Here is an 11,881-nt window from a genome sequence, read left to right as displayed (position 1 = left end):
TTAATGGTTACTTAGCTCTGGTCCTTGACGAGACTTGAGGTTCTCTAGATCTCTAGTAGTCTTAATCGCGATAGGCCGAGAACCTTCGTTCTCCCTCAGCCAAATGGTGGAATTTTTGGCCCAACAATATGCGTAGCCAAACCTCTCCTTGAATTTTCTTGCATCGGACATCAAATACTGAAGCCGCGGAGAAAGATGATCAAAAATACCAACACTTTCCATAGAATCCTGCTCCCGGAGACCGATGCTTGAAGGAATGATTTTAGTTACCTCCCTTCGAAGCGCCATGACTTGATCACGGGCAAGACGTCTGGTAAACTTACAAACTATCGGCTTAGGTCGCCCTTCGGCGCCCGCAGCGTGGCGCGGTGTAACTCGGTGAGCTATGTCAATATCATAAGTCTTGATGTCCACTCCAATGGCACTAAAAATTTTTAAACAGAGTTGTGATGTTTCATAGGCACTTTCACGTTGTTTGAGCTCGGGAACACCAACCAGCTTCACATTATATGAGTAACTGTACTCCTGAGCAAGATCGATGGCCGATGAAAGTTCATTAACTTTGGTCAATAAATCGCTCAATGTTCTCTCAATAGCGTTCAATTTCTCCCCAACTTGCTTTCGAAATTTCGCTAAGTCATCGTACTCCTTGCTAAGACATTCAAGAGACTTCATTTGCTCGGCAGCTTCACTCGAACTTTCAACATGGCTGTCATCTCGCCTCGTCTTGAAAAGATCTTGCAATTGCCTCAACTCACCAAAGACGTCTTCAACTCTTTTCTTTAGCTTTTCATTCTCTGCTTTCAAAGACTGGACCGTTTCTTTAACCATTCTAGTGTCGAAAACTGTTTAGTGGTAAAATTAGACAAATAACTATGGAGCTCTCTCACACACGTCTGCACTCTGCGCGGTCTGCGCGGTCTGCGCAAACAATTCCAGCTGCGCGGTCTGCGCGGTCTCACTCAACCAAAGTAAGGTAAGACGATTTTTATTTAAATCGCTACATTTTCATAGGTCACAGAAACAATCGTTATTTTCCCCATACAAATCCTTATGAATATGCAAATCGCTCGCGTCACGTAACAATGCAAAAGTCATCATACAAAGAGCTGCTCATATATCGAGCTTGGGTTACCTGTGGTATTTTAATATTTGCATCAGAGTATGTAGATACGGGAAAACGTTTTCTATTGCTTTTATAAAAGAAGCCATGAACATTATAGTCGAAAGTAAGGTGAAATTTCGTTTTATTTCTTGACAATAGAAATTTGAAAACTTTGGTTACAGTACAATACCTCAACAGAAAAATTATAATCAATGCAATATGAATCATTTTAATACATTTATGGAAAACAATTATTAAAATGTCAACGTGATAGACATGTACATTAACATAGTATATTGTCATAAAAGACTCCAATGTCACATATACATATATGTGGAACAATGTCGAAAACTTCAACAATGTACTCATGACATAGTATTTTTCACCGTATCAGGTGTTAGTTTTCTACTTTGTGCCACATTGGGCCCTACCATAATAGGCAGATCAGTATTTTTCACTGTATCAGGCGTTAGTTTTCAATTTTCTGCCACACTGGGCGATTTAGTCTCATTGGACGTTTGTTTTAAATGATTTTGTGCCGCATTGGGGGATCATCAATTTGATATGTATTTGCCGTATCAGGTTGTTGACACAATTCAATCGCTTGGTTATGGTTTGATTGTTCGTCCATGGCTGTTGCTATCGTTGAGAAAAAGGATTCGATCAGGCAGATAGTTCACTCAAGGAAATCGTCTCATCATCGGGTATAGAGCGTTCTTCAAAAGCTTTTAGGTACCTTCGACTAGAATTCCGTAGACAGTTTCGGTTGTCCATGTCAAAATATGGCACGAATTATCACATAATAAAGCTGAAAAACTCATAAAAGCACACTGTCCTCTAGAAATGTCGCTAAAACGATTATCACCTTGATGAATACTTCCACGAGCGAAAAGAGTAGAATTTAAGATGATAAACTTTCACCTACCATTCCCAAATGCATCCAGAAATGCAGAGATTGACCATGCGCTCAATCGCGCAATCATTGCTACCGCAACGGACTACCGCTGATGACGTATCATATTGCAGGCGCTAAAATCATCCATCGCCCTCCCACTCACGAGATAGACTACTATCGTGCGACACAAGGATCCCACAACGGACTATAATAGTGTTGCTGCTGCGCAGCAATAACGAAATACCATTGAGCTGTGTGTCATATGACTAAATTGAGCCTATCAATATAGACCGTATTCACAAATGGTGACCAAGAAATTATTATTTTGTCTTTGTGCTAATCCTCCTTACAAGCCTCACTTTGGAGCAAAAATTCTTTTGAATTTTTTCGTGCTAAGGAGGCTAGAGAGGATGATTAACGACAAAAGAATAATTGCTTAGCCGCCATTTATGAATACAGTCTATGACCATGCTTACAGTCCGCAATAATATTTAACAATTATTCCATGAGCGCACGTTGGATATGAGATGGTAAATAGCCAACGAGGCGCGTAGCGCCGAGTTGGCTATAACCAGTCTCATATCCAAAAAGCGCGAATGGAATAATTGTTTTATTAAATTCCTTTAAACTCCAAAAGTTTAGAAAGTACGAAATACGAGCGAAAATCGAGCAAATCCGAGCGAAATCAAAAAAACTTGATGAGAACCGATGCGATGTCGTGTAACACCTTGTGGTCAGACAGACGCAGGCTCGTCACAAAAACAATTTACCTTTTCGCGTACTTCTAAACGTCGGAATTTAACCCAGCTGTCCAGAAAAACTTTTTTTTCTGCTTTCTTCAGAGAGAAATTTCGCTTTCCGGCGAAAAAACTTTTAGCTTGGCAACACTTTAATCAACCATTTACCATATAAGATCAAACCAAGGTATATGAGCTGATAGCCGAGATTGAGTGAACCAATCAGAGCACGAGAATTGCATTATCCCAGGTTGAGAATTTAATAACTTATATTATTAAATTCTCAACCTCGGATAATGCATTTCGCGTGCTCTGATTGGTTCACTCAATCTCAGTTATCAGCTCATATACCTTGGTTTGACCTTATATGGTAAATGATTGCGTTAAGCGTTGCTAAACTAAAAATGTTTTCGCCGGAATGCGAAATTACTCTTTGAATAAAGCCAAAAAGGAGAAAAAAGACTTTTTTGTGGAAAGTTTGGATCAATTCCGACGTTTAGAAGTACGCGAAAAGACAAGAAATGTTTTTGTGATGAGCCTGCGTCTGTCTGACAACAAGGTATTACACAACATCGCATCAGTTCTCATCAAGTTTTTTCGATTTCGCTCGGATTTGCTCGCTTTTTCCGCTTGTATTGCGTACTTCCAAATTTTTGGAGTTTAAGGAATTTAATAAAACAATTATTCCATTCGCGCTTGTTGGATATGAGACTGGTTATAGCCAACTCGGCGCTACGCGCCTCGTTGGCTATTTACCATCTCATATCCAACGCGCGCTCATGGAATAATTGTTAAATAGTCAAGTGCAATATTCATCCCAATGTCCCTTGTTGACAGACGGAGGATGAACAAATGAATTTTTCATTGTGATTCTCTGACACCTGTAATCTAGATTCTACCCGTTAGAGCACATTTCGTTTCTACCCTCAGGCTTCACTATCATCTTGAGTACTTTCCGGTTTTTGTATTGTACACTCGAGTTCCCTTTTACGCTTGCAATGACCAGCCTCATTTTCTTGTGTCATTGGATTTTTTCTTTCATCTCAGTTTCCCTTTTTCCTTTAACTGTAATTCATAAGTTAGTCGATTCGTGGGATGAGTTAAATGATCCGTCTTATGTGAGGAAAACGATTAAATGATTAAAAGTGGATCGGGTTTTATGCGTCCAAGATATTTTATTTAGAAAAAAATTACAACATTGCGCGGCTTTTCGACCTCGCATCTACGTGGCATCGGTTCTTCCTGGCTTCTTGGCTTGCGGTGACGGTGCTACGCGCTTGCGAGGCTATGTGGCTAAGTTGTTCCGTGAGTTAATGTGTAAGCGACTATGCGGGCAATGCGGTTGCGTTATGCGGTTGAGGTGCTAAGCGGGTACTCCACTATGGAAATACGTCACTAAGAATGCACACAACACTCAAAATAATGTAGGTAGTTGTCATTTAAGTAAAATACCTATTTCTATGAGAAAAGGGAGAAAGGTCTTCAGTGAAATTCATTTTACAGAGAGAAACGTATCGTAAGTTTTAAAATGACTTATGCCATTAACTTTTACTAAAAACACAACATTTTCAAGTGACTTGAAATGTAATTTGTTCTTAGATTTCATCGATGTGAAGATTGCTAAAAGTTTTTGCTTCATTATGTATGACAGTATACTTTTGAAAATATTTCTTACAAAATTTCATACATTATTTCAACTGTAGAATGATGAAAATCTATTATTTACTTATTCATTGTTGTGTCATGTAAACAGGCAATAAAAATGGCAACTGGTTCTGTTCATTCGTTTGATCAATCTCCTCGTGGAAGAGTTTGCTCCATATCTTGGGGAGATGGAAGGGAAATGCGTGGATATTTCTTGGCCACCTGCTGTGTTCCCCCACCATAACAGAATGTGTAATCTTTCTTCATGTACTTTCTTGGGTTCCTTTCATGGTCTTGCAACGTTTCCTGACGTTTCTCCACAAGCAGTAAGGAGGTGCATGCGTCCCATCTATTGATCGTCCTGTGGAAGAATCGACGAAAATCATCGTTCTTCTTTTCAACACCTGGTAAGATACATATTATTATTTCCAATACCTCTAATTCATTTTTTAAAGCTGCATTCCTCTTAATCCTTTCCCTCCTATGAGTGACTATAAATTTTACTCTGGCTAATGCCAGGCAATGTTACTTGTCAAAGGAAGACACCTTGTGAAGGAATAAACTAGTTAGTAGTAACACCAGTGTTATTACCTGTCCTTCTTGTGGACTAAACACCAAATGCATGAGTTGTTTGATGTTGCACCTTTCATGCCCAGTGCCACGAGAAGAAACTGTTGAGAAGAAAAAGGCTATTATTTGTTTGAAATAAATAAATTCCTTGCTACAACAGAAGGGAATATTACAAGCTTCATTATTTTTTTTAAGGACACAATCATTCTCATGTTCAAATTTAATGTGGAGAAAATTTTCCTTTTCCTACATTTCCTTACTTTGTAATCACCTCCCAAGTGGAAGTGTAGATTTATCTTCTTGCCATCAACAATCACATATCCTTGGTCCATGAGCTCATTGACTGCTTCACACACATTCTTGAGGCCATTTTTTAGCGTGTCGTAGTTCTCTGGGCCTTTAACAACTGCAACAGTGTGGTTACCTAAATAAGATATCAAAGTGTAAGAACAAAATATGATTGTAATGTACTGTAGGAACACAGAGATGAATGATAATTATTAGTAATTGATATACTGTGGTATGGAGGTGTAAAATGAACTCATACCTGCACTTGACAGCATATTCTGGCCCTCTTCCTGCAATGCAAAAGAGCACACAAACAAGGAACTAGAATGGGACATTCGTGCCCCATCCCCAGATACTTTAATTTTCACGGTAGGCTCATCAGCAGCTGAATTCTTTAACTGCAATCAAATGCAGAACAAAAAATGTTATCATTCAAGTTATGAGTTTTGTTTTAATTTTAACTGATAAATGTGTATCTTTCACCTTTTTATTATTTTTTTCTTGAATTCCTTTTTGCCAAGTCTGGTTTTATAACACATGTTTTGGAAGTCTTTCATATTGAATGTGATGACATATCCTTTAGGGAAAGTGCTATATACTACTTACATGTGTTCTTAATTCCTTTTCTAGAAGAAGATTGAAGGGAAGTTCAGCTCCTGGACACTGCCCTGGGGTCTTTCTTACTTTCCACTGGCCATCTGAGGATTGTTGGCAGGCTTTGATTTGGTAACTTCTTGGTAGTTTTGGTTCTTGCTGGGATAATTCATGGTATGCATCGTGGGAAATGGAGGACTTGTCCATGATATAGAGGATGGCCATTACTTTTTGCTGTTCTTCAGGTGGAAGGTTGTGGTAGTGCTGAGATGCCTTTTCTAAAGAAATAAAAAGAAAAAGCCTATGTTTGTTTGTTTTTTACATAGAAATACTATGAACTTTCTGTTAGTCTTATTGGAATTCTTGCTTACCTTTGTTAATCATATTCTCGTTTTCACATTGATTAACTCCACTTGTGTCTATGTTGTTTTCTGATCAGAGAATGAAAGAAGAGTCTGTTATTGTTTGTGGGAAATAAAACCTAAAAATAAATTAATGAAAATACTGAGAAAGAACAATTTTGATTACCTGTCGGGGAGCCATTGATGTTGACTGTATGCTTCTGACCATTACCATCTCTCACCACAAGGGATTCTGGCATCAGACCATAAGTTTCAGCAAACCACACGGCCTCTTTCGTCTTATTCCTACGTGTCATGAAAAATGCTGTTAAGTACTGGCAAGATGCAACCGCGAAACGATAATTTAAAACAAAAATTAATTAGAACTCATCTGGCAGAACTTACTGGATTTGCAGCAGGTGTCTTTGTTGTTGTCTGTTGCCAACTTCGCTGAAACGTTTTCCCTCATGTCTGCAGCTGCCCACTGTAGCCTCTTTCATTTGCTCATACAATTCTGTCGCTTGCTCTTGGACCGTTTCGTTTAAGTGATCAACTTTTTGACTCAGCTCATTTACTATGTCGTAAGGCGAATGCGAAATTTCGGCGGGATAGATGGTCAGTTTTGTCCAAGTTTCGGCTTTCTTCTTATTCCTCCGCGTTCCATTTCTCTCTTCTTTAATTTTAGCCACGAAAGTTCTTGTTTTAGTTTTCAGTAAAAGAGAGACCCGATCAAACGCAGACTCCTCAAGTTCATAGCCATTCGCACGAAGGTTGCTCTGAATGACAGCGAATAGTTTCTTCAAGCTGCCATTCATGATCCTCCATTCCCATAAAACTTTCCCGTTAATTTGAACACAATAATTTGGATCGTTTCCGTTTTCAAACGGTGCAACTACATGCACAAGTAAAGGTTGGACCAGGGATTCTATGAGCTCTGAAAAGAGCTCCTGGTCCAAGTCAGTTACCCTTACATCAGACATCTTTGAAACAGTGTTGTTTATTACCGACCGCAAGCTGTGATTGCTAAGCGACTTTAAATTTCGCGCGCGACTGGTTTTTCTGCCTTGTTAGAAGTTTGTCGATTAGGCTGCTACAGATGACTGGTTTTCATCAATAACGTATTACTGCGTATTCTTTCTTCGTGGCAACCATTGCTTTCGCAAAGACAATGGCTTGACTCCGAAAACGCGCCAAGTTTAAACCGTATATTTTAAAACGCAAAAGTCTACAACTTATTCTGCTCCAAATTTCGAGAAAAAGCTATTAACGTGTAGGTAATACATGTGTATTAACTAATCTGCTCTATCATCTGAACATTTGTCCTTAGTTTGGCAGAAAATCGATGTGTAACTCTAATAAGGGTCTTTTTCCATACTGCCGATACCGCAAAAAGCCCGATTTTCAAAGCAAAAAGTCTACAACTTAATCTCGTTTCTTTCACTTAAAAATAGGCCACCATGATATATTAACCCTTTAAGTATAAGAATCTGCTCTATCATGTTAAAGAAATTGCATTTTTACGTCCAGAAAAGACGATTTTAGTCAGTATATCGCCCCTTAAACATCCATTTCCTTTACTATTTTGACGCTTTTATCGCGCATTCACGCTTGAATAGTCCGCTGCAATGGCTCATTGATATGCGTCGCACCATTTCGCCCGATGCTCAGGCTTCACTATCACCTTGAGTACTTTCCGGTTTTCTATGGACACTCGAGTTCCCTTTTACCCTTGCAATTACCAGCCTCATTTTCTTGTGTCATTGGATTTTTTCTCTCATCTCAGTTTCCTTTATTCCTTTAAGCTGTAATTCATAAGTTAGTCGATTCTTGGGAATGAGTTTAATGATCCGTCTTCTTTGAGGAAAACGATTAAATGATTAAAAGTGGATCGGATTTTATGCGTCCAAGATATTTTATTTAGAAAAAATTACAACATTGTGCGGCTTTGCGGTTTCGCATCTACGTGGCATCGGTTCTTCCTGGCTTCTTGGCTTGCGGCTATGGGGCTACGCGCTTGCGAGGCTATGTGGCTAAGTTTTTCCGTGAGTTAATGTGTAGGTGACTATGCGGGCAATGCGGGTGGCCGTATGCGGTTGAGGTGCTAAGCGGGTGCTCCACTATGGGGATACGTGACTAACAATGCACCCAACAGGTAGTTGTCATTTAAGTAAAATACCTATTTCTATGAGAAAAATGGGGAAAGGATTTCAGTGAAATTCATTTTACAGAGAGAAACGTATCGTACAATGGAAGCGTCATGACTACTGCAATAGTGGATGCTAATGAAATGTCTGATAAGACAGAGGTGCATATCGAAAAGATTGTAACTTGTCCTTTTCAATAAGCCACTTTTAAATACAATATTAGCAATCGACAGAACTTCATTATGAGAACGTGCGGGTAAGAAAAAAAATGTACATACATTACATAATTGTGTTTCTCATTTGCCAAACACGGGGGAACATTTCATGTGAAATAAAGTCTGCATCATGAATTAGCCACTATTAAAAATACCATAATACTCTTTGTTTGTCCCTGCAAAATTTTGCGTAAGCATTGCTTTTATTTTCTCTTGGGACAATTATAAGTCCAAAAAGAAACTGGAAACAATGCTTATGCAAACTTTTGGAGGGAAAAACAAAGAGTATTATGGTATTTTTGATAGTGGCTAATAAGTGCACGCTTGATTGCCGTTCTGAATGCTATCTTTGGTGAAAGCGCGATCGATACTCTGCTTGAATGCAAAAATCTGAGGCCCACTGAATGTCACGGAGACCAAGCTGAGGGCAACCTTACTTGGAGAAGCGATATTGATAAATTAACCAAGAAAATTGCTTCTGGTATTGGGGCCATAAAGCGAATCAGGCATCTTGTCCCCTATGGGACCTTACATTCTATTTATCAGGCCCTAGTACAACCTCATTTCAACTACTGCAATATTGTTTGGGGAAACTGTGGAGTAACTTTGCAGGACAAACTGCAGAAACTACAAAACAGAGCAGCCCGTGTCTTGACCTACTCTAACTATGACGCTGATGTCAACAATTTGTTTGAACTCTTAGGATGGAAATCCCTAGTCTCTCAAAGGCAAATTGAAAGAGCAACAATGATATTTAAATCCCTACAGGGACTAGCACCTGAGTATCTCTGCTCGAAATTTGTCCATCGCGACTCTGGTTATTGTTTGAGAGACTCTGTGAATAAGGTAAATGTTCCGCAACTGCGCGCGCACAAACTACTACAAAAACAGCTTTAGCTATAGTGGCGCAGTTTTGCGGAATAGTTTGCCATTAGAACTAAGGAAAGCAGAGTCCCTCAATCAATTCAAACGACTAATTAAAGAGGTTATCTAGGCCATTATTCCAAACATGGCATTCATGGAAAGCAGCTTTTATTTTTTGATATTGAGTAAGATAGTTAAATGTAGTTTACATAGATTTATCTCATTTGTAAAAATATCCGGTAAGCTGTATAAATCTTGTATGTGTTTGATATTATCACAATCGCGAAGATGTTTATATAGAGCGCTTTCTTTGTCCGTGAGTGCATGTTCTTGTGTTCGGACAAACAGAGTTCTGTTCGTTTTGCCGATGTACGAAGAACGATACATGTACGATACAGCTTACCGGATATTTTTACAAATGAGAACATTTCATCTACTACTGTAATCAACATAGATTTATCTATACTCGGTTTTAAATTTTTAATTGTACATACGGTTTTATATTGCTGGTGGATTGTACCGTGGTTAAATAAAGATTAAATAAAATTAATAAAAGAAATAAATAAAATAAATAAGCCTTGGTAATGTCACTGTCACGTTTCTGCAGTTGCATGCTGATGCTCTGCTAGTGTTCAAAGTACAGACAAACACTTCACTTCAGTTTATCACCGTGATCATTTATCACTAACGACGTCACTTTCTTTGCAAAATCACTTTCGGGCAACGTCCGTGTTGACAAAAACGTCTCGTGCTTAAGCTCCCTAATATGAAACCATTGCAGTATCTCTTTTCACTCTAACCAACGCCCGCAGTATTATCGACCCGCAGCTTCGGCCATTGAAAATTCAACATACGCGTTCGTTTCAACTATCCTAGAGCAAAAGAGAAACTCTCGCAGTCTACATCCGAACTCGCTTAACTTCGGTAGACATCTGACTACCATCAAATTTAATGATGTGTGATGGGTCAAGTAAATGACATTCAGCAACAACAAAAAAATCAATTCCACCTAGTACAGGAACCAAAAACGTAAAAAGAATATTAGAAAAAAAGCCTTAAACAACCAAATATACAAAAAAAATCAAATACAAAAACACATGGTGCTCTATTTTGTTTTATACACAAACCAAAGTAAACGAATAAAGCGGCCGATCTCCCACGGTCAGTATTTCCAAGAAATGTCAACTTTAAACCTGACCGTTTCCTCAAAAATTTTAAGTAAAAGTAAATTCTGGTTGTGTTGCTGTGCTGATTGTTGAGGCTCCATTAGGGCAGGGAGGAGGGGGGATCTAAGTATCCCTTACATCCCATTAATTGTTGGCCTAAATATCCTGTATCCCCTTAATTCCTGTGTTTTGTATCTCTATAATGACAGTTCGTTATCCCGTTAATTTTCCCCTAAATATCCCGTATCCCTACGATTTTTTACCTAAATATCCCATGCCATGATAACCCCTAGTAAGGCCTCGTTGTTTCCATTTGCAAATTTAGTACCAGTAATAATAAGAGCTAACCTCTTTATGTTTTTTAATAAATAACTTCTAGTTAAATTACACATTTATCTTTCTTCTAATTTTTCCCCATTTTTCAACGTTTCCCGAAGTTGTTTATTAATTCGCTGTAACTGGACAATTTGTGTTACCTGTTTGTGCATCCCACGGATACGCGCTTAAAGGCGTCTTGTTTTGAATAGGTAAGACATGTAGGAAGCATTCTTTTGTACTTTTCGCGTAAACGTTTGGCAAAAATTCCATCTCCTCTTTTGAGCAGAAGGAGCTCCAAAAGAGCAAGAAACTGAATCAATTTTGTCGAATTTTGGTATTATCATCCACTCTGGATTTTGCATACCCACCAAGTGCAATCTATTTTCCTAAAAATATTACACGCGATACAATGCTTCTTAGAACCTTGCGGTTGTACTCGGACGAGACGAGAAGGCTTTTTTTGGAACGGCGCATCATCTCAAGTTTATACCGTAAAGTTCCGATAGTAACGACCCCCCGAAATGAACGTCAACGTCAACAAGGGGAAGCTTTATGCCACCATTCGTCCCTGACATCAGTTCACTGATGTAGCCACGTAAGAACTACCGCACACTACACCGCGCACTGGTGGCTCAGTTGGCAGAGCACCGGGCTGTCACGCGGGAGGTCGTGAGTTCAACTCCGGCCGGACCAACACTCAGGGTCTTTAAATATCTGAGGAGAAAGTGCTGCCTTTGTGATTACACCTGCAAATGGTTAAACTCTCTAGTCTTCTCGGATAAGGACGATAAGCCGGAGGTCCCGTCTCACAACCCTTGTTCATTAACTCTGTGGGACGATCCCACACACTATTCGAAAAGAGTAGGGGACAGTGTTCCCGGTGTTGTGGTCTGACCTTTCCAGCATGTGGTCGGCTTGACAGGATTAGCTTGAAGGGCTTCCTTGTGAATGAGACCACAATTGTGTATAACAGCCAGAAGGCAGGCTACTTAGTCAAGTG

General features: G+C 39.2%; 2 protein-coding genes across 2 annotated transcripts; both read right to left on the bottom strand.

Annotated features, from left to right (window-relative positions):
• On the bottom strand, positions 1-831 carry LOC137970896 (uncharacterized). The gene has a single exon (XM_068817542.1). The coding sequence runs from the start codon at positions 829-831 to the stop codon at positions 1-3; it is 831 nt and encodes a 276-aa protein (XP_068673643.1).
• Positions 832-4,968: 4,137 nt separating this feature from the next.
• On the bottom strand, positions 4,969-5,574 carry LOC137995433 (uncharacterized). Its single transcript, XM_068840987.1, has 3 exons — positions 5,499-5,574; positions 5,212-5,375; positions 4,969-5,052 (listed from the first exon to the last, which is right to left on the bottom strand). The coding sequence occupies exons 1-3, from the start codon at positions 5,572-5,574 to the stop codon at positions 4,969-4,971; spliced, it is 324 nt and encodes a 107-aa protein (XP_068697088.1).
• Positions 5,575-11,881: the final 6,307 nt, after the last annotated feature.

The sequence above is a fragment of the Montipora foliosa genome, chromosome 1, assembly GCF_036669935.1.
Source record: "Montipora foliosa isolate CH-2021 chromosome 1, ASM3666993v2, whole genome shotgun sequence".
Taxonomy (NCBI): domain Eukaryota; kingdom Metazoa; phylum Cnidaria; class Anthozoa; order Scleractinia; family Acroporidae; genus Montipora; species Montipora foliosa.
This window is presented reverse-complemented; position numbering and strand designations above follow the sequence as displayed.

Excerpts from the sequence above, each read along its gene's own strand:
- LOC137970896 (XM_068817542.1), bottom strand. The coding sequence starts at position 831 with ATGGTTAAAGAAACGGTCCAGTCTTTGAAAGCAGAGAATGAAAAGCTA.
- LOC137995433 (XM_068840987.1), bottom strand. The coding sequence starts at position 5,574 with ATGTCCCATTCTAGTTCCTTGTTTGTGTGCTCTTTTGCATTGCAGGAA. Across the intron at positions 5,376-5,498 it reads GAATATGCTGTCAAGTGCAG|GTAACCACACTGTTGCAGTT; the intron begins GTATGAGTTCAT and ends TATCTTATTTAG. Across the intron at positions 5,053-5,211 it reads ACTTGGGAGGTGATTACAAA|TTTCTTCTCGTGGCACTGGG; the intron begins GTAAGGAAATGT and ends TCTTCTCAACAG.